The 24,944-nt window shown below is 52.7% G+C and overlaps 2 protein-coding genes across 6 annotated transcripts in view; both read right to left on the reverse strand.

The window, feature by feature from the left end:
• TANC1 (tetratricopeptide repeat, ankyrin repeat and coiled-coil containing 1) overlaps nt 1-1,766 on the reverse strand; it is a 73,094-nt gene extending 71,328 nt beyond the window's left edge. For 3 of the 4 annotated variants that reach the window (XM_071810635.1, XM_065841250.2, XM_071810634.1), the window contains exon 1: nt 1,626-1,742. The gene's annotated coding sequence lies outside the window, so the exon portion shown is untranslated. Of the gene's footprint in view, nt 1-1,625 lie in introns of all 4 variants that reach the window. The other variant, XM_065841251.2, reaches the window with a different exon arrangement.
• A 9,300-nt stretch (nt 1,767-11,066) lies between these two features.
• On the reverse strand, nt 11,067-18,695 carry DAPL1 (death associated protein like 1). 2 transcript variants are annotated; one of them, XM_065841363.2, is made up of 4 exons: nt 18,595-18,695; nt 15,234-15,321; nt 14,111-14,174; nt 11,067-11,339 (listed from the first exon to the last, which is right to left on the reverse strand). In XM_065841363.2, exons 1-4 carry the CDS (start codon nt 18,650-18,652, stop codon nt 11,220-11,222), a joined length of 330 nt encoding a protein of 109 aa, XP_065697435.1. In that variant the 5' UTR covers nt 18,653-18,695; the 3' UTR covers nt 11,067-11,219. The 2 variants fall into 2 exon arrangements, with proteins under 2 accessions (XP_065697435.1, XP_071666740.1); XM_071810639.1 differs by lacking the exon at nt 18,595-18,695 and adding an exon at nt 15,645-16,206.
• Between the last annotated feature and the right edge of the window lie 6,249 nt (nt 18,696-24,944).

Here is a 24,944-nt window from a genome sequence, read left to right on the forward strand (position 1 = left end):
CCAGTTGCTATGGCATCCACCTCAGGACTGTGGTTACACACCAAATGTCTTCTTCCTACAGACTGTTATGGGAAGCTGAGCAACTTTGGCCATGAACCAAATATGTTTTGGCTCCAAAGCAGACATAATTCCTCACCGTTTGGACATTCCAATGGTTAGCTACACTGAGAAAGAGAGACAACCAGCACTTACAGCATCCACGTACACCCGGCTGTAGATACACTGCCCCAGCAACAGCAAAAAGCTATTGTCTTTGTGCTTACCTCGTTTACCAGCATTGTTTAATGAAATAATGCTATTTTTCCAGCACTTGACTGTCAGATCAGAACAAATGGGGAAGGTTCATTCTGGGCAGCTGCATATCAAACTACAGTGGAAGGAAATTCTGCAGGATCCAAGGTATCACACTCATTTCCCTTATTTCCTGGTATTTTTAGTTTTATAAGCATCAGGTTATTTTTAAGCAACAGCTACCAAACATGAGCTAACACAGGACTCGCAAACAACCAACATGCTCTGAATAATCCTGCAAAACTCTGCAGCAGCCTGGATGAGCCCAACATCTAACATATGGTACCCCAGCACAGCTCCTGCAGACTGCTCACACCCAGCGCCAACCTCCCACACCGAGCAGCGCTCGCTCCCAGCCCAGCCCCGCTGTGCCAGTGCATCTCACATAACATACAAACCCCCCTTCCCCCCAAGGCTCATCCTCACGGAAAGATGTCTTCAGTTACGTTCTGGTTTTGAAAACAATCACTTATGACTCAGTTTACTCTCTGTTCAATAAATATGCATTATGGGGCTACAACAAACAAATCATTAAAATAACACTCTGGCAAAATCAGAGAACTTTAGGTAGCACGTTACAAAACGCACAGTTACCATACATTATTAGTAACTCACATATTAAAAGACAAAATAAATTATCGTTGTATTATTGAGATCATAGCAGGCAACGGCGATGAGCACAAGGGCAGGACCCCCTGTCCTGTGAACCAGAACAAGGTCACGACCAGCGGACAGGCCCACGCCCCCGCTGCGGCCCGGAACAGCTGCGGGTCAGCCCCGCCGCACAGCGCAGCCCGTGCGGCCGCGTCCATCAACCTCAGCTGCGCACGGCTGACGAGACCACCGCGGCTGCTCCCTGCTCTAGCGGGGTCTTCTCGCATTTTCCTATCAAGAACCAGGAACCACAAACAAATCAAGTTTTCCTGAAGGGAAGTTTTGTGTTTGTTTGGGTTCCCCCCAATCTCTGCTGATAAAGGCACGAAACGGCACCAGTCACAGACACGCACGGTATGTGCCGGGGCGGCGATCCCGCGGCGCAGGCGGCCCCGGGCCGGGCCTGCGGGAGCCTCCGCCCGCTCCGGGCCCTCCGGCCTCCCCGCGTTCCCCGTCCCAGGCCCCGCCGGCCCGGGGACCGGCACCGGCCCGGGGACAGGCAGCGCCCCGGCCCGCCGCCCCTCGGCCCCCGCCCCGCGGCCCCAGCCCGACATGCCCGCACACGCTCCTCGGCCGGAAAGTTTCACTCGCGCCTCCGCTGCCGCCGACCCCGCAGAGCGTCCGGAGAGGCCGCGCCCGGCCCGGCGGAGAGAGGAGCAGGGGGAATGAGGAGCACTCACCTCGGCCCGGGGGCCCGGCCCCGCACGGCGGCTCCGGCGGCGCGGCCCAGGCAGGGCGGCCCAGGCGGCGCTGCGTTCCGCTCCGCTCCGCCGCGGGCAGCCCAGGGATGAGCTCAGGAGCGGCTGCAGTCCCCGCCCCGCGCTGCACAGCCCGGCTCGGTGGGGCGGGGCGGCTCCCGCCGCTCCCTCGGCGCGGCCCCGCGGCTCCCGGCCCGCAGCACGGCGGGCGGAGGAGCGGGCGGCCCCGGCCCGGCGGACGCCGCCTTCGCGGAGCAGAATGTTCCGCCACCTCAGAAACACCGCGGGGGCCGCGCCCGCCAGCCCGCCCGGGCCACGAGGCTGCCGAGAACACCTGGGCATCTGCTCGTCCCCGCGGCTCCTGCTCGTCCCCGCGGCTCCTGCTCGTCCCCGCGGCTCCTGCTCGTCCCCGCGGCTCCTGCTCGTCCCCGCGGCTCCTGCTCGCCTGCGCTGCGGTGTGCGGGGCTGCGGTGACCCCAGCCCGGCTGTGAACGCCCCAAGCCCGGCCGGGGTCTGTGGGCCCCGCCGGGGACGGGCGGCCCCGCGGCTGCACACGCAGCACAGGTGCCGTGATCCCACTTCAAGCAGTGCAGCTTTCCTTATCGGTAACCTGAAAATAGCTACGTCCTGGCTTACAAGGTCTTCAAAGGACAAAAAGATGGGTGAATTACAAATAAAAATGACAACAGGTCTCTCGGAGCAGCCACATCACTTGCTGAACTGGGCCATGCAAGGCGCTTAGGAGACAGGTTGGAAATGGCACCTTCAGGGAGAAGGAACATGGCTCTGTGCAGAAGGATCATGGCCCTGTGAAGGACATGGCTCTGTGCAGAAGGACACGGCTTTGTAAAGGACACGGCTCTGTGCAGGAGCACAAGGCTCTGTGCAGAAGGAACATGGCTCTGTGAAGGACACGGCTCCGTGCAGGAGGACACGGCTCCGTGCAGGAGGACACGGCTCTGCGCAGGAGGAAACGGCTCTGTGCAGAAGGAACATGGCTCCGTGCAGGAGGACACGGCTCCGTGCAGGAGGAACACGGCTCCGTGCAGAAGGAACATGGCTCCGTGCAGGAGGACACGGCTCCGTGCAGGAGGAACACGGCTCCGTGCAGAAGGACACGGCTCCGTGCAGGAGGACACGGCTCTGTGCAGGAGGACACGGCTCCGCGCAGAAGGACACGGCTCCGCGCAGGAGGACACGGCTCTGTGCAGAGGGACGCAGCCCCTGGCAGCGCAGAGAGCAGCACCTTGGGCAGGATTTGGGCCTGTAAAGCCAGGCAATGTGAATGCTGCTGCAGAAAAAAGCGAGCGCATTCTTTGAACAAGGGCTTAGCAAGGGGGTGCAGAGAGGTGGCATTACCTCTGAGGACAGCTTTGGTAAAACTATTTGCAGCCTCTCTATTCATATTTTCCAAGATACTGAAAAATTACAAAGGGTACAGAAGAGAACTGCAAAAGTGATCTGAAGGCTCAAGATGATGCCTCGCAGTAACTGTCTTGAAACATTTATTTCCTCAGAAAGATGGCTTGTGAGAAAGAAAATTATATTTTCGCTTTGGTGCGCTTGAGATCACCACCACCTGTGTAATCCCAGTGAGCTGTATCAAAGCAGCCACTCGGAGCATCTCTCTGGCTTTTTACATGTCAATAACCATCTCACATTAATGGGTTTAGTGATAAAGTGAGGGGGTGAGGATGAAGACTAAGTTTAGCAGTGATGGTTTGAACGCCATCATTATGAGCACAACAGTTGATAATGTTAGCAGAAATACCCCTCTGATGTGTTTTTCTCTTTCCAGCCTCATACTGCTTGCCCCCAATGTCCAACACTCCAGTTACTCCCTGCGTAGATGCCCAAGCGCTTAGCTTCCCTACATGTAACTTCTGCAATACAGTTTCACGTAATTCATTTTAAAAAAATGAATCCTCCTCACACCAAAAAAGGAAAATGTAGGGACAATCCAAAATACATTTATAAAGTTTGCTGGGCAAGCTATCATTTGTGTTCATATATAATTCGTCATGGAAAACTAAAAATGAATTTAAGTGCAAAATAATGATTACAGTGCCAGAGTATTCCAGCCCATTTTCTATGCTATGCAGGCATTTCCCAGAGCATCTCTCGACGTGTCTGTGAGGGTAGGACAGACAATCCGCCTCAGTGCTCAGGAAGAAGCGAGAGGCTCACACGGAGAGCCCCCCAGAACCTCCGCCACCGCCGCCTCGCACGGCGCTGGAGGAGCCCAGGCTCCCGGTGCACCCGGAGCAGTTCTCACCTCACGCTCCTGGCTCTGGCTCCGGAGCAGAAGACTTGTCCTGAAACAAGGGCAGGACGCTGGGTGCGACTCAGCCAGAGCTTGCTTTCTGCCAGGGGACAATCCTCTTCATCACATTCTCTTCCCCCCGCTTTGCCCGTGTGACAAGGCGGATGTCTGCAGAGAAAGGAATTCTGTCTCTCATGGAGGAAACGTCTTAGTTTTGGCAGCATTTTATGATTTTGTCTTTGTCTCCAAAATCCGAGACAAAAACCAGAGCTATGACTTCAGCGTTCTGGGACCTATTCCTCATCAGGCCCAGTGCTCCCTCCCTCTGGATATGAACCCACAGTTCTGAAACACTATTTACAGCCAGTTGGATCTGGGTCCTGCTGTTCCACAGGAAAGCTCAGAATCAAAGTATTTTTAACTAGGGCATGGTTCCCTATTTGTCTCAGTAGAGCAAGGCTCTTGATAGTAGCAACACCAAGATCTGTGCTCTCACCAGTGCTTTCCTTTGGGGAAGAATTCAGCCCACAGCTGCTTTTCTACTTTAACTGTTCTGCCCTCTGCTCCTTCCACTCATTTGTTCACATGGTTTGTCCATTCCCAGACGCTCAAATTCTTCAGCTATTCCTTTTCCTTCTCTCACAGTCTCACACTTATCATGCAAGCTTCTCATAGTTTTAAAGCTTCTTTTTATTTATTTACTTTTTGGGGAAATCAGGAATCCTAGACCATGGCAGCAATGTTTGCTGTAATGCTGGGGACTAGGGAAATAACAAATCAGACCTCTCACTTTTTCTGCTCAGCTCCAGTGCTGTTTATGTTAGTTTGGACTTCTCATCTTACCCTAACGTTTCAATTCTGGTTTTGGAGTGTTTCTGCAAATAAGATAATTTTGTAAATTTTAGGAGCTTCTTTTCAATGCAGCTGCTTTTATCCTGTCAGATTCATTCTTACGCAAAATAATAATTTCATAGGAATTCCTTGATTTACTGATTTTAAGAAAACAACTTGTTCTAGAACTAGAATCAACACAACCTATGTTCAATAGCTTTGTGATTGTTGGATTTGCAGATGTCCGAGAAGGTGTAAATTTTCTGGTTAAGGATTACTTTTTAGAGAAATCCACATAGCTTCACTACACTGAACCAGATGTTGCTTAGAGGAAAAAGGAAAAGGTAGGTAGTACATCTGCTGCCTCACTGCCGGGGCTGGCCTGACAGCACACACAGAAGACTAAAGCATTGCAAGAGTAGATCCAAGTTACCCAACGAGTTTCCTATCTCATCTGCAGATAAGCATTAATTCCTTATTTAGCTTCTGCATGGTTTTTGGAGGCTGTGTGGGAGATTAGGCCTTTTCTGTTGCTCCAGTGAATCAGAAAACCAGCAAGAGCTGGGTGGTAGACTTGGTTATTCCGTCCCGCAGGTGTGCTGGTCCGCGCACGCAGGCCCTGCTCAGAACACGCACAGCGCCGCGCCCGCAGCGCGAGCAGCAGAACCCAGCAGACGCTCTGCAAACGTGGATTTATGGCAGTGCTGCACTGTCACATTTTAGTGAAAATGTGGGAATTTGAGTGCACTTTATGTAGCCTCCAGCTTGAAATCCGAGAAACCACAGGACAAGTGAGAAGTCACTTGAGAGAATTCTTGTTAATTCAGAGTTCCTCGCGTAGCCCCCTTAACTGAGGCGGCTCTAAAGGCAGTGACTGAAAACGAGCGAGCAGTCACTCCTGGCCTGTGCACAAATGTATGTAGATGCTAAGTTAGGACTAAAGATATGAAACATTTGAAAATATGAACCTTCTATCATCCCTACCAGCTTCAGCCTTAAGGTTCTTCAATCTGTGAAGTGTGAGCTTATTAGTTTAGAATAGCGTATGCATATAAACCAGCAGATGCATGCAGTATATGCAATTTTGTCAGCCACATCCTGAATCCTTACAGCCCAGAGGTGCAGAGCTTTGGCACACTCTGCTATCCGCTCCTCTCCCGCCCCACACAGCTTTTTCTCTTTATTCATTGCAATTCAAGGTATCAAGGCCAGCTCTACGCTGCCACCAGAGGACTGGCAGCTGGAGTTTGCAACGTAACTGGAGGGCTCTCCGTGACCCATTCTAAAGTGCCGTCCTTGGAAACCCCAGCGCACTTTGGTCCAGAGAGCTCAGGTGCACACCCGCTGCGGACAGCAATTGTACGCCTGCCCATCTGTGACAGCTCCGACAAAACCAGCTCATTCTACACCGGGCTTTTTGACTTTTTAAGGCTAAGATCCACAGAATAAACCAAGTTAAAAGCTTTCAGTTTCAGCTGGGTTTTTTCAATAGAAATCTTGCATTTCACTGCTTTTTGATGTTTCTTGATAGTAACATGAGAACAAACAAGCTTCTGTAGCTTACTGATAGCTCGGTTTGCTCCAGCTCTTTAACTCTGAAAACGCACACCAAATGCAGCAAATTTAAACTAGAAGGAATTTAAGAGAGTTATCAACAATGAAAGGAGAAGTTTGGATTTAAATTTTAAAGTCAATCTTCATTTTAGTGACTGTTCTATTTCAGTATACACTAAATGCATATTGTGAAACTAAAATGATGGCTATGATATAAAACATGTTTAATAGTAGCTTAGGAAAAGTCTTAATCATTCCTTTATATAAAAACAACTTCTGTCTTAATCACCATCTGCAAACCCAAGCGGAAAAGCGGTGTGTATAGCTGAAGGCAGCTGGGGAAATTCCATCCCTTTCCACCCAACTGTTGGGTAGGAAATGCTGTATCCAGCTTCCAGTGCTCCCTGGTCATGAAGCAATGCATTTGTTCTGAAGTGACCACATTCAGAAACATCATGAGAAAACATCTACAAAACCAGGCGATCTTAATTAGCTCATTAAACTCACCTGGTACCAATACAGTATGCATTTCACCCCATTCCTTGTGCTGCTCTCACGGGTCATCGCCTACAGCTGTGAACGCAGAGGACGCTGGAAGGACAAGGAATGAGAAACCACTTTTTGTTACCATCGGGTTATGCCCTTTGTATCTTTACAACTTCTAGGGAGTCATGTCCTCTGTAAAACACCAAATGATGCTTTCATAAAGGAGTTATTATTCCTCCTTTGAAACTGTTTGAGCAGATCACCATACAGGTCCCTGCGGGCACAGAGCCGTGTGCGCCGAGAGCTGGCGGGCAGAGCCTGCGCGGGCTGCGGGCACACAGCAGCCTCTTGTGGCTAAACGGGGCAATAAAGAACCACTGACGTTTCTTAAGCTGCTCTTGATACGAGCCACAAACCTCGATAAAATCTTCAGTGTTAGCAAACACCTGGAGAGTTAGAGAGCTGGCCATACTCAAACTTCCAAATCTTAAGTCCTCTTCAATGAAGAATGAGCTAACAGTGGTAGCCTGCTATAAATGAAGTGCCAGACTGAAATTTCTGTTACTAAAGTGATCTAAAATTTGTCATTAAAATTAATCAAGAGTGGAATAATAGCCAGGAGTAGAGTCTGTGGCCAAGTTTGGCAAGAACAATAAACATGCTGTCATGCTGAATCATTGTTCTCTGTGTGGTTTTGCTGAATAAAGGGCAAACCGTGACTGGTTTCTGCAGGGAAGCCGAGGCGCCCTCAGCGCTGGCGGCAGCTGAGCCAGGCTGAGGACAGCTGCAGCGCCCGTGGGCTGGCCCTGGGGGGACGTGGAACGGGCTGGGAGCAGCACCAACGGGGCTCTGGCAGCTGCAAACAATCCCAACACGCACCCCGGGAAAAGATTCGACCCACGAGTGGTCCAAAGCGCGAAGTGCACATTCCTCCCGCTACACTGATCAGCTGCTCGTGTGAAGCAGGACAGGATGATCTGGAAGATGCGCGAGGGACCAGGAGGAACGGCAGCACGTTGAAACCACGGCCTCAGGGACAGCCAGGCTTCCAAAGCCAGGAGGGGCTTCAGTGCGAACCTGCCGCAGGATTACAACAGGAGCCATCACAATACGAATAGCACAAATGACACTGATTAAACCAAGGAATTGGTTTTGGTACATTCTAGAAATATACTCCTCTACCACTGAAACTAGCAATATGCTCAGTAAACACCTGGGTTATGTGTGTACCTGTTACCAGGGTTTCTGGGTTTTGTACACCAGGGAGAGGTCACTGCACTTGAAATGACTTGCAAACCTGTGCACGCTGCTTAGAGAAAAACAGGCTAAACGAGTACAGCTTGGAAGGGATAGAAGCTTTAAGCAACACCGTATTCTGTTACAGTTCTCTCACGGTACCTTTCCAGATTTGCCACGAGTAATCTCTGCCATTTCACCTCCGCGGTTTGACACGAGTCAGAAATGGCACGCTGGGTTCAGCCCTCAGTCGGTACCTCACTGCGGAGCCGCCCGGAGCTGCACCTGCCCAGCTCCCGCCAGCTGTGCCCGACCCGTTCCAGCCAGCTGTGCCCGCCCCACTCCAGCCAGCTGTGCCTGCCCAGCTCCAGCCAGCTGTGCCCGACCCGTTCCAGCCAGCAGTGCCTGCCCCGCTCCAGCCAGCTGTGCCGGCCAAGCTCCAGCCAGTTGTGCCTGCCCTGCTCCAGCCAGCTGTGCCTGCCCCGCTCCAGCCAGCTGTGCCCGCCCCGCTCCAGCCAGCTGTGCCCGCCCCGCTCCAGCCAGCTGTGCCCGCCGAGCTCCAGCCAGCTGTGCCTGCCCGCTCCAGCCAGCTGTGCCTGCCGAGCTCCAGCCAGCTGTGCCTGCCGAGCTCCAGCCAGCTGTGCCTGCCCGCTCCAGCCAGCTGTGCCAGCCAAGCTCCAGCCAGCTGTGCCTGCCGAGCTCCAGCCAGCTGTGCCTGCCCGCTCCAGCCAGCTGTGCCAGCCAAGCTCCAGCCAGCTGTGCCTGCCCCGCTCCAGCCAGCTGTGCCAAGCACCACCCGCTGTGTCCGTGCAGCCCGCAACCCCGCGTTCCAGTGGCTGTGTCTGTGCAGCCCGGAACCCCGTGTTAACCGTGTCTGCGCAGCCCAGAACTCCGCGTTCCACCCACTGTGTCCGTGCATCCCAGAACCCCGTGTTCCACCCACTGTGTCTGTGCAGCCCGGAACCCCGCGTTCCACCCGCTGTGTCTGTGCATCCCGGAACCCCGCGTTCCACCCGCTGTGTCTGTGCATCCCGGAACCCCGCGTTCCACCCGCTGTGTCTGTGCATCCCGGAACCCCGCGTTCCACCCGCTGTGTCTGTGCATCCCGGAACCCCGCGTTCCACCCGCTGTGTCTGTGCATCCCGGAACCCCGCGTTCCACCCGCTGTGTCTGTGCATCCCGGAACCCCGCGTTCCACCCGCTGTGTCTGTGCATCCCGGAACCCCGCGTTCCACCCGCTGTGTCTGTGCATCCCGGAACCCCGCGTTCCACCCGCTGTGTCTGTGCAGCCCGGAACCCCGCGTTCCACCCGCTGTGTCTGTGCAGCCCGGAACCCCGCGTTCCACCCGCTGTGTCTGTGCAGCCCGGAACCCCGCGTTCCACCCGCTGTGTCTGTGCAGCCCGGAACCCCGCGTTCCACCCGCTGTGTCTGTGCAGCCCGGAACCCCGCGTTCCACCCGCTGTGTCTGTGCAGCCCGGAACCCCGCGTTCCACCCGCTGTGTCTGTGCATCCCGGAACCCCGCGTTCCACCCGCTGTGTCTGTGCATCCCGGAACCCCGCGTTCCACCCGCTGTGTCTGTGCATCCCGGAACCCCGCGTTCCACCCGCTGTGTCTGTGCATCCCGGAACCCCGCGTTCCACCCGCTGTGTCTGTGCATCCCGGAACCCCGCGTTCCACCCGCTGTGTCTGTGCATCCCGGAACCCCGCGTTCCACCCGCTGTGTCTGTGCATCCCGGAACCCCGCGTTCCACCCGCTGTGTCTGTGCATCCCGGAACCCCGCGTTCCACCCGCTGTGTCTGTGCAGCCCGGAACCCCGCGTTCCACCCGCTGTGTCTGTGCAGCCCGGAACCCCGCGTTCCACCCGCTGTGTCTGTGCAGCCCGGAACCCCGCGTTCCACCCGCTGTGTCTGTGCAGCCCGGAACCCCGCGTTCCACCCGCTGTGTCTGTGCATCCCAGAACCCCGCGTTCCACCCGCTGTGTCTGTGCAGCCCGGAACCCCGCGTTCCACCCGCTGTGTCTGTGCAGCCCGGAACCCCGCGTTCCACCCGCTGTGTCTGTGCAGCCCGGAACCCCGCGTTCCACCCGCTGTGTCTGTGCAGCCCGGAACCCCGCGTTCCACCCGCTGTGTCTGTGCAGCCCGGAACCCCGCGTTCCACCCGCTGTGTCTGTGCAGCCCGGAACCCCGCGTTCCACCCGCTGTGTCTGTGCAGCCCGGAACCCCGCGTTCCACCCGCTGTGTCTGTGCATCCCGGAACCCCGCGTTCCACCCGCTGTGTCTGTGCATCCCGGAACCCCGCGTTCCACCCGCTGTGTCTGTGCATCCCAGAACCCCGCGTTCCACCCGCTGTGTCTGTGCAGCCCGGAACCCCGCGTTCCACCCGCTGTGTCTGTGCAGCCCGGAACCCCGCGTTCCACCCGCTGTGTCTGTGCAGCCCGGAACCCCGCGTTCCACCCGCTGTGTCTGTGCAGCCCGGAACCCCGCGTTCCACCCGCTGTGTCTGTGCAGCCCGGAACCCCGTATTCCAGTGGCTGCGTCTGTGCAGCCCGGCTCCCCAGGTGCCCCCCGCAGTTCCACTCCCGCGCAGCAGCGTCCCCGCTCGCCCTCCCCGCCCCAGCGCACACCGGCTGCGCCCGCCCGGCTCTTCCTGCCCTCTGCAGCCCAGCAGAGGGATCCGCTGCACTTCCTTACAGAATGCGAGACAAAAAATGTTCTCCACTGCAGGGAAATCTCTCCCAGGGCTTCCTGAGGTTTGTCACTCCGCAGCAAGCCTGTCATTCAGACAGCAAGGAACACAGCCTCAATTAAAACACAAACCATGCCTGTCGGTTGTGACCCGCTCTCTTAGGGTCACGTTCGCTTCAGCTCTGCTATCACTAAATTTAAATAAATAAATATATCAAAAATATATAAAGAGGGCTGACAGATTCCAGTACTTCAGTCAAAATTCACACAGTAAGTGAAGCTGTTGGACTCCTTAGCGTTGAGTAATTACTGTACACTTGTATGACCAGGTTAGAAGCCGTGATAGTTTAATAAATCCCAAGCACATTTAGTAACTCTTCTTATTAAGTATTTTATTGTCAGTAACAGAAATATAGTACGATACAAGGCACGGCTTTTAATCATTTTACCCCAGTGTGCTCAGTGCTAGTTAGAATATAAAGTCAATTTTAAGTAAACATGAGTATTTTAATAAGTATCTTAACATTTCCGTGGCTGTTGAATAATGCGAATTCTTCTAGGCAGTATGAACTTCTCCAGGGCAGGCCGCGGCTTCCGGTGAGCTGCTTGTAATGCTGCTGCATGAATCCTGTGGCTCACCTGTAACATTAAAGGTGGGGGAAGCTGGGACAGAATACAGCTTCTCTGCTGTCCTCTTCCTCAGCTCCATCACCCACAAGCAGTTTAAAAATGGCAGTAAGACCTGACTACAAAAAGTCCAAATGATCAATACATAAAACTCATGGTGACTCGTACATGCGACTGTAACTTCTGTTTCCAAAGCGCCATTGGCCTCACTACGTTCAATGAACTACTGATTTTTCTCCCCTCCCTTTTTTTAGTAGTTCACAGAATGAGCTGTCAAGGTAAGGAGAGCAGAATAAAAAGTATGTCAGAGTTAACAATAAATTGCTTCAAATTCTTACTTTCCCAGATTCAAACCTTCATCATTACAGTATCTAATTATCACTTTCTAAAGTACCGTGGAAGCTTCGCGTATGAGATCCCGGAAAGCAGAAGTGAGTGGTGGGTCAGAGCAGAGATGGGACAAGGGCAAGAGAAATGGACGAGCTGTCTCTGTTCTCCTGGACAAACAAGTCTAAGCAAAACTTCAGGGCCTACACACTAAAGCTATAACCCATCTGCTGATGAAAGGTTTACGTTGAAGTGATGCAACTGACGTTTTACCAAGCTCTATGGATGAGGAACTCTTGTGTGCTTCAGAATCTAAAGACTGCGTGTGTATGAACAACAGATAATAACTGTCAGACCTTCAGATCAGCACACAAATTAAAAAGCTGCTCATTCAATCAGCTCTTGCAAAGCAGAGGTGTATGAGCCTGCATCCACAGCCTAGCAAGACACTGCACGGTAGCTGTTAGAATGATGACCAGAAGGGCCCATCAACAGCTTCGCAACATAAAATTGTAAATGATCTCATAGGATTTCCAATGGAGAAGTCACGAAGACGCCTGACTCTGTATCGTGAGGCCTGAGGTGCAGCAGCTGCAGAACGCACTGTGCCGCTGCCTTGGGATCACCGCAGTCTGACCTGCCCCGTGCCCACCGCTGCTGCAGCTCCCACGGAACGCGCTGTGCCGCTGCCTCGGGATCACCGCAGTCTGACCTGCCCCGTGCCCACCGCTGCTGCAGCTCCCACGGAACGCGCTGTGCCGCTGCCTCGGGATCACCGCAGTCTGACCTGCCCTGCGCCCACCGCTGCTGCAGCTCCCACGGAACGCACTGTGCCGCTGCCTTGGGATCACCGCAGTCTGACCTGCCCTGCGCCCACCGCTGCTGCAGCTCCCACGGAACGCGCTGTGCCGCTGCCTCGGGATCACCGCAGTCTGACCTGCCCTCATCGCTGCTGCAGCTCCCACGGAACGCGCTGTGCCGCTGCCTCGGGATCACCGCAGTCTGACCTGCCCTCATCGCTGCTGCAGCTCCCACAGAACGCGCTGTGCTGCTGCCTCGGGATCACCGCAGTCTGACCTGCCCTCATCGCTGCTGCAGCTCCCACGGAACGCACTGTGCCGCTGCCTTGGGATCACCGCAGTCTGACCTGCCCTGCGCCCACCGCTGCTGCAGCTCCCACGGAACGCACTGTGCCGCTGCCTTGGGATCACCGCAGTCTGACCTGCCCTGCGCCCACCGCTGCTGCAGCTCCCACGGAACGCGCTGTGCCGCTGCCTCGGGATCACCGCAGTCTGACCTGCCCTCATCGCTGCTGCAGCTCCCACGGAACGCGCTGTGCCGCTGCCTCGGGATCACCGCAGTCTGACCTGCCCTGCACCCACCGCTGCTGCAGCTCCCACGGAACGCGCTGTGCCGCTGCCTCGGGATCACCGCAGTCTGACCTGCCCTCATCGCTGCTGCAGCTCCCACAGAACGCGCTGTGCTGCTGCCTCGGGATCACCGCAGTCTGACCTGCCCTCATCGCTGCTGCAGCTCCCACGGAACGCGCTGTGCCGCTGCCTCGGGATCACCGCAGTCTGACCTGCCCTCATCGCTGCTGCAGCTCCCACAGAACGCGCTGTGCCGCTGCCTCGGGATCACCGCAGTCTGACCTGCCCCGTGCCCACCCGCCCCTGCAGCTCCCACGGAACGCGCTGTGCCGCTGCCCCGTGCCCACCACCGCTGCAGCTCCCGCTTCCTGCGTCAGACCCATGCATGAGCTACAGCTACTGCCACCGCGGGATACAGAACTCGGGACTGGGTGTTGTTCTGGGTTGTAATCCCAGCTCTGACACATACACACTGTGACACTGGTAATTCCTCCCCACCTCCCAATAGATCTAAGCCAACGTATCACTTTAAGAAAGGACACACCTTATAGCCTGCTGTACTTTTCTGTAACAGGGACACACGACCACCCTGGGCTACTTAGTGTTCAACAGGAACGGGACCAGACGCGGCAGAACAGGGAGGGAAGGTGAGGTACATTTTAACCATCTACCCTGTTTCCCCAAAAATAACACAGGGTCTTATATTAATTTTTGCTTCACAATGTATTACTTTTTTACGTGTATAGTTGCCTGGACACTATTTAAATTGACTTTTTTGTGAACTGTAACTAGGGCTTATTTTTGGAGTAGGGCTTATACTTCGAGCACCCTCAAAAATGCTGAAAAATCACACTGGGGCTTATCTTCAGGGTAGGTCTTATTTTCAGGGAAACAGGGCAGCGTTTTAGCCACACAACTGCTGAAGAAATAGAGACTCTCAAGAACAGTTAGTGGTAGATGACAAACACGGAAATGTCAGATAACAGCGGTTTAAGGACAGTTCAGGTTTTGATATATTTTTGGTTTCGTTGAGCTGTATGCAGATGTCCCACTAGGCACGTATCCTGTCCCTCCAGCTGTACTTACTTTGCTCAGCACTTCCAACAGCAACACACCCACGGGCTGAGTTTTTGCAAAACTGGCAATGGCACTGCAAAGCAAACGAGAAAGGTGTTGAGCACTTCCGGCTCACAGAAACACTTGTCTCCTTCATTTCCACACCCAATACAAAACATTTTGTAACAGAAACTTGGGTTTTGGAGCTAAATCCTTTAATCACATTAAAGACTATATGACATTTAAGAAGATACGCTGTCTCAGAATAGAACAGTGCAAAATGTGTGCTGCAGGCTGCTTTATTTAGATATGGTTTTATACAAAAATTCTATATCTAAAACGTCCCTAAATATCTCAAAAGGGATTTTTTTGTCCACTGTGGAGCAGGTCACAGAATCTGAGCACTGATATCCAGAAGTGCAAGATCGGGCTTTGTAATTTTCTTGATTCTGGTCTAGACCCATGAAAGAAATTCACCCTTTGCTTTTGGAGAGCATTTCCTTTGACAGTCGCAATTTGTCAAGCAAGAATATTATCCCAGTAACTTCTTTATATTCCAATGAAGAACAGCTATGTTACCAGTATTGCACAAATAATGATCTGTGGATGTGAAATAATTAAGTTCAGCAAGAGGAAGAGCTGTGGAACGCACATTCTTCTGATGATACCGTTATTTGCGCTGATACTTCTATAGCTTAAAATGGAGCCAAGAAAAGTCATTATGATCCTTATACAGAATCAGGAACCTTAAATGTGACTCTTGGAAAAGCAAACACTGCTTTAGTTGAGTTAATGATTCTGTGGATCGGGCAAGACGCACTTCCTACTGGAATTTCACTTTGGCAATGGATCCAGGTTGCCACACTGGCAAACACAAGTCATTCCAGACCTGCCTGTGCCACCGGGCACAGAGACAGCAGTGACACTGCGCCCGGACAGCCAGCAGTCCGCGAGAACAGCACCTTCTGACGCACCAGCACAAACAAAACCTCCCAAGTTATTAAAAAAACTATAAAACTCAAGAACACACCAAACTACCAGCAAATGTAATGTATTGTCAGACCGTGTCACGAGGCATCACACTCTGTCATCCCATCACCCAGCTCCCCGTGAACTTCCCAGCGCGCAGGGAACAAGCCCTGCGGTGCGATACCTCGCCTTTTCTTTGCCTGGAGCTTTAGTGGTTTTCTCCACAGGTCCGTTTTCTTGCTTTTTAGACACTCTCATACCTCCAGCTCTGACTGCAAGAAGAAAACACAATTTATGTAGAAATACCGACAGAATTACATACTACATTATGTATCCTTAGTGAAGAAAAATACAGACAATTGTTAACCAGAAATCATCTCTCAATCTGTAGGTCTATGCGTCACTCTGAGCACACGCACACAAGTCCCCAGCACCGAGCTCCCGCGGGCTCAGAGCCCCTGCGCACCCGAGGCAGAGGGGCTGTGATCCCGGCGGCTGCAGGCACCCCTAACACCGTATGTCCACACTCATTCTTCCCCCACAAACCTCAGGTGTCATAGTTTCCATTCTGAATTTAAAAAGCAAACCAACCAACCTCTAATCACTTTCAGGTTGTTGAACAATGCCACTGATAGCAATAAACATTTCATCAGCTGCTCACGTATTCTAGAATAAACCCAATAATGCAGATAACAACCAGCTGCAAACTTATCTTGTACTTGTGTTCTAACGAGTTTAATTATATTCTATTAAGATATCTGCCAATCACAAAACCAATTAGCACTAATTAAGCTACAGGTGACCTAACAATAACAATTTAAGTTCTAAGGCACGTCAGAAAATTCAAATCTGAACACAGAACATGTAAAGTTATCCAAACCATCTTGTTGAAAGCAATACTTCCTTCCCGGTTGCAAAGGGGGTTTTAAGTTTTAAATCTCTGAAAGTTAGAACACATTTTGTATGCATTCCTAATTATTTTGAAGAAATTGCTTCATCTTACAGTGAGGTTCCTATTCTTACGATGAATAACCAAGACTGGAGTTTTCAAACTCAGATACTTGGGTACAGGAGAAAAGTTTCAAGAATTACTCAGCCAAATAGCATGCAAAATGTATTTGGGCATTTTAGGGGGAGCAGATGTGTCCATCTGTACCTAACACCCATTGCTATCAAATCTGACCTTTCACTCCTGGTTGCGGGTTTGGTTTGAGGAACGGGAACTCTTCGGTCAGTCTGGAGCAGCCTCAGAGCGCCGCAGGTCTGCAGCATCTGCACCGGCTTTGCTCGCCACGTGCATGCACAGGGCAACGACCCCGCGGCAGGGGCAGCACCGGGTCCCCCGCAATCTTGTGTGTGCATGCACCAGAGAGCCAGGCCGAGCAGAACTCTGTGGGTCTCACTGCTCCCCTGAAATGGGAGCATCAACCATTTCCAATTATCTGCCAGTGGACAGAAACAAGATTCTAAACACCCTCCGCTCCCTATCTCTGGAAGCGGGAGATAACCTGGCAGGTGTCCTTAAACATGAACGACAAAGGGTTAAAACCAAACAAAACCAAAATCCAACCAAAACCACAACAGAACAAAACCCACCATATGCCACGGAGACAAAATATCCTGGAGTATTCCAAGATCCTTAGGCTGGTGTCTTCTGACATTCTGTTCTCTTTTGAACACGCTCATCCAGAACTCCACACTGGTTACCCCAAGTATTTTAGGAATGACTCAAACCACAAACAGGAACACAACTAAAGTTTTGGAAGTGGACAAAAAACCTTAACTGACCATAGATCCATGACTTTGGGGTTGGGACCTGCACTAAGCACACACACAGGGTTGTCGACTTCTAAATGGAAGCATTTTTTACAGTTTGAATTTAACAGGGTGCAGAGATCCAGACCCAGAACGAGGCAAAGACATCTTAAACCTACAAAGCGTTATAAAAAGCAGGAGCTGGGGTGTTGGGGGTGGAAGGAGAGAGACACAAATGGGAAGACATATTTAAACACTAACGGGCCCACTGGGAATCGTGTCTACTACCAACAAGCCCACAGAATAAAGTTCATAATAATTAGGAATAGTGCAGGACTCATCCCAGTCTCTTCCCTGAGCTGAGAACAGCTGCCCCGGCGCAGTCAAACCTGCTCAGACACACCTGGGGCAGTGCAAGGGGAACACGGACGTTTCTCGCAACGCAACAGAAAACCGGTGTGCGTTCCTTCAGCCAAAGCAACCACGAGATTTATCAAAGCTTTAACACGGAGTTCAGTTTTTGGATTATTGTAAACACCTTGGAAGCCACATAATCTAACAGTTAATAGCAAAGAACTAAGTGCCAAAATATTTACTGATTTCTATATTGAAAACATTACCTATTTTTAAAGAAAGAAAGGAGGAATATCCTTCTTCTTCCCCACCAAAACAAACAAACAAACCCCTCACACACACAAACACAGTCCCCAAAAAAACAACTAATCCAAACTGAAAACAATGGCACTGAGCTCTGTTGAATCCTGGGGTTACTTATGGACACCACGGTCAGAACAAGGGTGTCCACCTCCAACCTGCCTTGTTCATTAAGTGAAGAGCTGAAACGCTTTATTCCCACCACCTCTGCCCTGTGCCAGCGCCAGTGGCCCCGCGGGCACAGATCAGCCTCACCGGCCACGGCCCCTTCCACACACATCCAGAAAAACCAGCTCCCAGCCCAGGCCACCGGCTGAATCCCAGAATGGGAGGGGTTGAAGGGCCCTGGGAAGCTCACCCAGTGCAATCCCCCCGCCCGAGCAGGAACACCCAGCTGAGGTTCCACAGGAAGGTGTCCAGATGGGATGGTTTAAAACCTGTGGTGGTTCAAAGGCCCTTCCAGGGCCAACGCGACTGTCCCTGCCACAGACACAAGAACCCAGGGACGGGCAGAGACAAGTAAAGCGGAAAAAGAAGCCAACACTACTTAAATCACAAATTCATGTAAAAGCACGCTTAAAAAAATAAACTTTAACGAACTAAACCAACTTTTATGGTACGATGGGACAGATAAGTTCTGCCTTGTGCTCTCCAGGCAATAACCGCTCGTAGTGACCCGTGGCAGAGCGCGCAGCCCGCCGGCCCCGCTCCACGGCCCGTGTCACCCGGCTCCGACCCGGTGTAACAGGCGGGGGCAGCGCGGGGCCGAGTCCGGTGACGGTGCTGGGCGCAGGGAGCAGCGGGCCGGGCCGCTCCGCGCTCGGGCTGCACGGACCCGCCGGTGCTGCCCTGCAGACGGGCCGGCCCGGCCCGGGCCGCTCCCCGTGCCCCCTCATGCCCGGCCGGGCGCGCCCGAGCCCGCAGGTGCGGCAGGTCCGGCGGGAGCCAGGCGCTGCCCGCAGCCGCGGCGTCGGTGGATCGCGGCGGCCCCTCGGACACCCGCCACGCACCGCGGGGCCGCCCGCACGGCGCTCCCCGGGCACGGGTGCAGCGGCCGCCCGCCGCCGCGGAGCGAGAGCGCCTGTGCGGCCGCCTCCGCGCAAGGACCCCGGGCCGGCCCCGGCCCCGTTCCCTACCTGCCGGGCGGCGCCGGCCCCGCGGCGGGAGCGGCGAGCGGCGCGTTCCCCGCGCCATGGCGGCGGGCGCGGCGGGCGCGGCGGGCGCGGCGGGCGCGGCGGGCGCGGCGGGCGCGGCGGGCGCGGCGGGAGCGGCGGGCGCGGCGGGAGCGGCGGGCGCGGCGGGAGCGGCGGGCGCGCACCGGCCCCGCGCAGCGCCCCTGTGCGTCGGTCCCGGGCGGCGCGGGGCGGGCCGGCGCGCGCGTTTGGGTACAGCGCTGAACCGAAGGTTCAACCCAAAGCCGAGCGAGAGAAGCGGTGGTGGTATATTGCATACATTACACATGTGACCCTATATAAATTTCATATATGTTTTCTATTTCTTATTTCAAAAAGAACTTCTCTTCATCCCCAAATTGCTCATGTCTCCACCAAGTCCCACATCTGGTTTGTACTAGAATGTGATGTTTCTCTGTTTTGGGCACCTTTTCCCATCTAGCAAAGCTCTGTGTTCATACGGTTTGGACTGAACGATGCCTCATCTGTTACTCTGATGCATCTCTTCGGTTCAATAATTCTGCGTCATGTTTTGCGTTCTGCAGTTCCTGATTTTGTCATCTCTTTTATCACTTTCCGCACACCTAAAAACCAGAACTTTGGCTTTTTTCTCCCTCTCATTTAAATACGGTATGATAAATAAACAAATACAGAAATTAAAGTGCTTGGGAATCAAACCTGGCCTCTGAAATGCTTTCCCACTTCACCTTTTTTCCAGCACCAAGAGAAAAGGTCCACTTATGGCTCTTTCCTGTGTGCCCAGTCATTTGTCAGCCGGTTTTTGGCAGAGCCGGACGCGAGGCGGCGCCGCTGTGTGCGTGTTTGGTTTTTATCGTTGCCGCTGTGTATTTGGTTTTTATCGTTGCCGCTGTGTGTGTATTTGGTTTTTATCGTTGCTTTTGCTATGTTGCCGTCGCTCCTGTCCACTTGTTCCAGCTTCCCTGCTTCTAGAGATTCCCAAAGCAAAACATGGAAGAAGAAAAATCATTAGTGTCAGGATTTCTTTGAGATTCTCTTGTTCTTGCATCTCAACAACTAAAAGCAGAGAGAGAATGCGAAAATAAGATGTGATTAGGCACAATCAGAATGGGGAAATAAAGCAGAAAAAGTGGAAGAGAACATGGAATAAAAACCAGTAAGGACTTACAGCACAACAGCTGCCTGATGGGTGGCTACTGTTGGCTTGGACTTCCAGAGCAGAAGAAGTTAAAGGACATTCAAACCAAGCCAAGTCTATTTGATATTTTAGTTCTGTGCATATGAGGCAGGAAATAACTTTGAAATGCTGCAATTTCCTTCCCAGAAAAACAACTTACTTTGCCAATATGAAAGTCAGTAGTACTACATGTCTCTGCCAACAAGGATTTTGCTTGAAATGGATGATAACGATATTGATCGGGGAAAGAAACGCAGATAAATCAGCCTGAAGGAGAGATAACAAAAGAAACTATTTCTGAAGTATTTGTTCAGTAGTAAGGATTTTTTGTATTAATGCTACTCTGCCTCAGCAGAGAAACATTGATTTTTCAGTTTATTTAAATGAACTTGTGTATGGTACCTTCCTCATATCAGAGCTGAATGATTCGGGAGCTAATAAAGCATTTGCTTTCTCTGCATCTGCCGATAACAATGACAAGTGAACCAAAGTCAGCGTCTCTTTGCACTGCTCAGGTATCAGAGGGTTCCTGTACTCGCACGGAAGTCACCGTTGGATGTTGTCCACAGCTGCGGCACGCGACAGCCACCCCGTGACACCTGGTGGCCCCTGCTCCCGACAGCGGAGCAGTTCTGGGGCAGACACTGTCCAGGAGCCGTGAACGCCAGTGTGTAACGATCGCTGCACTTCGGCAAGTTGTGGTGGCGGCTCCCATGCATGCTGCTCTGATTTCAGATGTAAGGCCCCCTTAGAGCCCAGAGCAGACATAGCCCTTTCCAGTGGATACTTTTTGTAAACAGCTGCTATTTTAATGACACAGCCTACTTTATGTTATCTTGGAGGTGCTGCTGAATCTGCTGGTAGGATAAGGAAGAAATAGCTGTGAAGAAAAGCAAGAGTGAGAAAATCAAAATAAATAAAGCAGGGAGAGCAGAAGAACCCAGAAAGCCGTGCGAGCTGGTTACCCTGCTGCAGCTCCCACCTCCTGCGTGCATTCGGCCTCCAGCTCTCTTCTCCACCACTGTCCCCTCGGTGCCCAACTCATCTCCATCACCATCCCCTTGGTGCCCAACTCATCTCCATCACTGTCCCCTTGGTGCCCAACTCTTCTCCATCGCTGTCCCCAACTCGTCTCCATCGCCATCCCCTCGGTGCCCAACTCTTCTCCATCACTGTCCCCTCGGTGCCCAACTCATCTCCATTGCCATCCCCTCAGTGCCCAACTCTTCTCCATCACTGTCCCCAACTCGCCTCCATCGCCATCCCCAACTCGCCTCCATCGCCGTCCCCTCGGTGCCCAACTCTTCTCCATCACTGTCCCTTTGGTGCCCAACTCATCTCCATCGCCATCCCCTCAGTGCCCAACTCTTCTCCATCGCTGTCCCCAACTCGTCTCCATCGCCGTCCCCTCGGTGCCCTCGGCTCAAACCTGGAGTTCGGCAGTTGAACTGTTGGGATTCCTCTGACACCGTGACACTAACAATGAGAGACATTGGCCTCGTGGTTCTGCTCAGAAGGCTGCCTTTGGCAGTGAGGTAACCGCCTGTACCATTGCCTACGAGCCTGCTTCAGTATCCAAACCCAGTCCCTCCTGGCTTTTTAGTTAAAAACAAAACTGTATTCCCACTCAAACACAAAAGCCATAGCAGTTCTCACCCATGCTTCCTGTAAAATCTTCTGCAACCTCTATAAAACTGATTGAAAGAAGGAAATTCTAAGGTCTGATTCATTTAATGCTTCAATTTATTTAGATTTTTTTTTGGTGCAGGTACACGACTTTTATTTATTAGCACATGCTTTTTCATTTTGTTAATCTGTCCTTGGTTTTTATTGTCTCTTTATAGTAGTTCAGTATAAAGTTAATAATGTTGCAAAGAACATTATTAAGTACCTAAAGCATGGAGAAGATCAGTTAGTGAAGGCAGCCACAAGTTCGGTGATTTTTACATTGACGTAATTGTTGACTAGTGCATATGTTATGCATCGGACAACAGCTGTAGGAGGTCTGGTTTCACATCGGAGAGGCCGAACCGCTTCTCCCGGGGAGGCTGCGGAGCTCGGGCCCCAGCTCTGGTCTGGATCCCAGCTGCTCCGCAGCCCGCGAGAGGAGCGGACGCTCCAGGCACGGCGCGGTGGCGCTGGGAGGAAGGGCGGTGCCGTCAAGGAGAAGGTGAACCTCCCTGGCTCATTCTGGGCCATGGAACCAACCTTTCTTGAGAGACTGCCTAGAAAGATACACCTTTGTCACCACATTTATCCATCCGAGTGTCCTGTTCCTGAGTAGTGGAATAAGTGAATCAATTGTAAAGAATTAAACTGCAGCACACTGAGCTGTATGGAAGCCCCTGCAGAAGCTTCACTATTTCTGTGATATCATAACAGCAACACTTGTTTCCTCAAAGGTTGACCGTGAGAATTTGTTGCTGTTCATGGTGGCCTTGGACCTTCACCACAGGGAAGAGCTTCACGGTGGAAGCAGAAGAAAGCAAAATATTTATTAGTATCTTGGAGGTTTTACACAACGTGTGATATTGAACTCCTTGCAACCAGCCAGCTGCAAATTACTTGTTATCGTTCCCATGTTTCTGAACAAATACACGAAAGCAACTGTCTGTAATAGCGTGAGTGGCCACCAGAGGGCATGTGGCAGTAATTGCATGGTAATTAATTCCTTCCCATGCCTAAGTTCCTGCTGGACCCAGTTGTAAATGAGAAATGTGCCTTTTTGTGGTGGGTAGAAATGGATTCAAGTTCTCCAGTGACTGCCGTTGGAACAGCAGCTTTCCGAAACAGCCCCGGTCACGGGACGCCCACCAACGAGCGGCGAGACCAGGAACCGGGAGCTGCCCTGCTCGTGTTTGCCTGCTTGGCATTTAGAGGGCTGGGATGACACTGCAGCAGCACAGAGCTAAAATGTAGTTGCTGTATGTACACAGAGGACTGAAAATGAAAGTTTAATGAAAGGAAAATGTCATAATTGATAGTCTTTGCAGAATGTCACAAAAAATATACAAAGACGCTGAAGCTGAATGTTCAGAATGAGTTTCAGTACACCCATTTTTCTTCTGTCTGTGTTGTCAGGATGGTTATGGGAAGACTCATGCTGTGAACCGGATTACAGCCTTTCCTCACCTGCAGGACCCGGAGGACACGCAGGCCGCAGGTGTCCCCGGGGTGGCACTGGACGGGTCAGTCCTGCCGCACCGAGGGGCCGAGCCCTGCCCAGAGAGCGAGCAGGACACACAGACACGGGGAGTCCTCTCTGTGCCCCTCGGGCTGCGGAACAGGATCAGCATGTATGGGGGAGTAATACATATGATGCTGGGTTAATAATACGTGTGACAGACCGTGGAAACATTGTCCTCGTGACCTTGTTTGTGTGCTGCCTGGAAAGCGCAGGGGCTGATTTGTCTGTGCTGCGTTGACAGGGAAACAGAACTTTTTATGCTCTTACAAAGGCAAGTGTAAGGTGAGTGCCACTGGATGGCGGCACGAAGCAGGGGATTTAGCATCGGCAGGACGGACGGAGCTGGAAGGCTGCGGTGAGCGCCCCCAGCTCTCCGCGTCCCTTCACACATCTCTGCAGACCGCGCAGCCCCGTGCGGGCTGGGGCGCTTCCCGCTGTCCTGCGGGAAATCCCCGCCGCAGGGTGTTTGTCCCCGGAGCGGGACAGCAGCTCCAGCCTACGGGGACTGTGTGCCCACAGCCCTAGAGGTCACAGCCAGCCTGGCCCTGCAGCCCACAGGACAGCGCTACCTGCACAGCGGCTCCTACATCGGCCAAACTTGGCAAGTTGCAGGTTTAGTTTCAAATATGGGTCATTTTCAACCTTCAAACAAATGGACTTGGAAGTTTGTTTGTGTTATATGGGAAAAATTTAAAAAACCCAGCCGAGAGTCATTTTGCATAGTCTTTTTACAGGCCTCAGTGTCACATGTATAACCGGTGAACAAACAGGATGGATGTTACAGGGCACGTGGAAGGAGCAGGGTTATAACAATTTCCTCTGCAGGCCTTAGTGTGCCAGGCACGAGCAGGGGTAACAGACCTATATGATTTAACATTTCTGTTGTTGCTGTTGTTTCCAGTGTTTGAATGTTTAATAATATTAGCAAGCTATACAAACTAAATACCTTCTGGACAGCTGATGAAGAACATTATCCCTGTTTCATTGTATGTGATTATAATTGTGTGCAGTATTTGAAATTAGATACATCTTCATCCAAATGAGCATAGTGACCTCTCTGGATGAGTGATGGCTTTAGACAGGCTCTGGATCAATAGGAGTGCTGGGGAATTTGCAGCCAAACTGAAGGGATATATATTTTGTTCCCTTATTAAGCACTCATAGACAAGGATTGATTTCTGGGCAGAGGGGAGGTTGTCAACAGCAGTAATTCAGCATTTCATGTGATGTGATGATCTCAGTTTCCCGTATCTCTCCGGACATTCTGGTGCACTGGCAGATTCTGGATTCACTCAACTATTTGGATAATTCTAGGACACAGTCAAATGAACTGTGTGACTATGCAGTGACTTGATTATAAGACTTTTGTAATAGGCTGGTGGTCCTTTGTATTTAGTCCTAACGGAGATCATAGTGTGCGATTCCTTTGTGCTGATGGACAGGTGGATAACTCATCCCAGACTCGTCCTACTCAAGAAAAATGAACTCACCTACGCCTTCAAGAATGAGCAAGAACCTTCCTACCTCTGCAGTTCAACAGCACCCTGCCCAGAGCCCTGCGCTGTGCGCCGTGTGCTCGGGGCGAGAGCAGCACCCAGCGCTCTGCCTGTCCCTGCTGACCCAACCCGCCTGCTCCTACCACCGGTCCGTGCTGACCCAACCCGCCTGCCCCTACCACCGGTCCGTGCTGACCCAACCCGCCTGCCCCTACCACCCGTCCGTGCTGACCCGACCCGCCTGCCCCTACCACCCGTCCGTGCTGACCCAACCCGCCTGCCCCGGCCGCCCGTCTGCGCTGACCCGACCCGCCTGCCCCGGCCGCCCGTCTGCGCTGACCCAACCCGCCTGCCCCTACCGCCCGTCTGCGCTGACCCGACCCGCCTGCCCCGGCCGCCCGTCTGCGCTGACCCGACCCGCCTGCCCCGGCCGCCCGTCTGCGCTGACCCAACCCGCCTGCCCCTACCGCCCGTC

This window comes from Patagioenas fasciata, chromosome 7 (assembly GCF_037038585.1).
Source record: "Patagioenas fasciata isolate bPatFas1 chromosome 7, bPatFas1.hap1, whole genome shotgun sequence".
NCBI lineage: Eukaryota > Metazoa > Chordata > Aves > Columbiformes > Columbidae > Patagioenas > Patagioenas fasciata.

Coding starts and splice junctions, on each gene's coding strand:
- DAPL1 (XM_065841363.2), bottom strand. CDS start 18,652: ATGGCGCGGGGAACGCGCCGCTCGCCGCTCCCGCCGCGGGGCCGGCGC. Junction 15,322..18,594: donor GGGCCGGCGCCGCCCGGCAG/GTAGGGAACGGG, acceptor TTCTTCTTGCAG/TCAGAGCTGGAGGTATGAGA. Junction 11,340..14,110: donor TGTTGGAAGTGCTGAGCAAA/GTAAGTACAGCT, acceptor TTAATGTTACAG/GTGAGCCACAGGATTCATGC.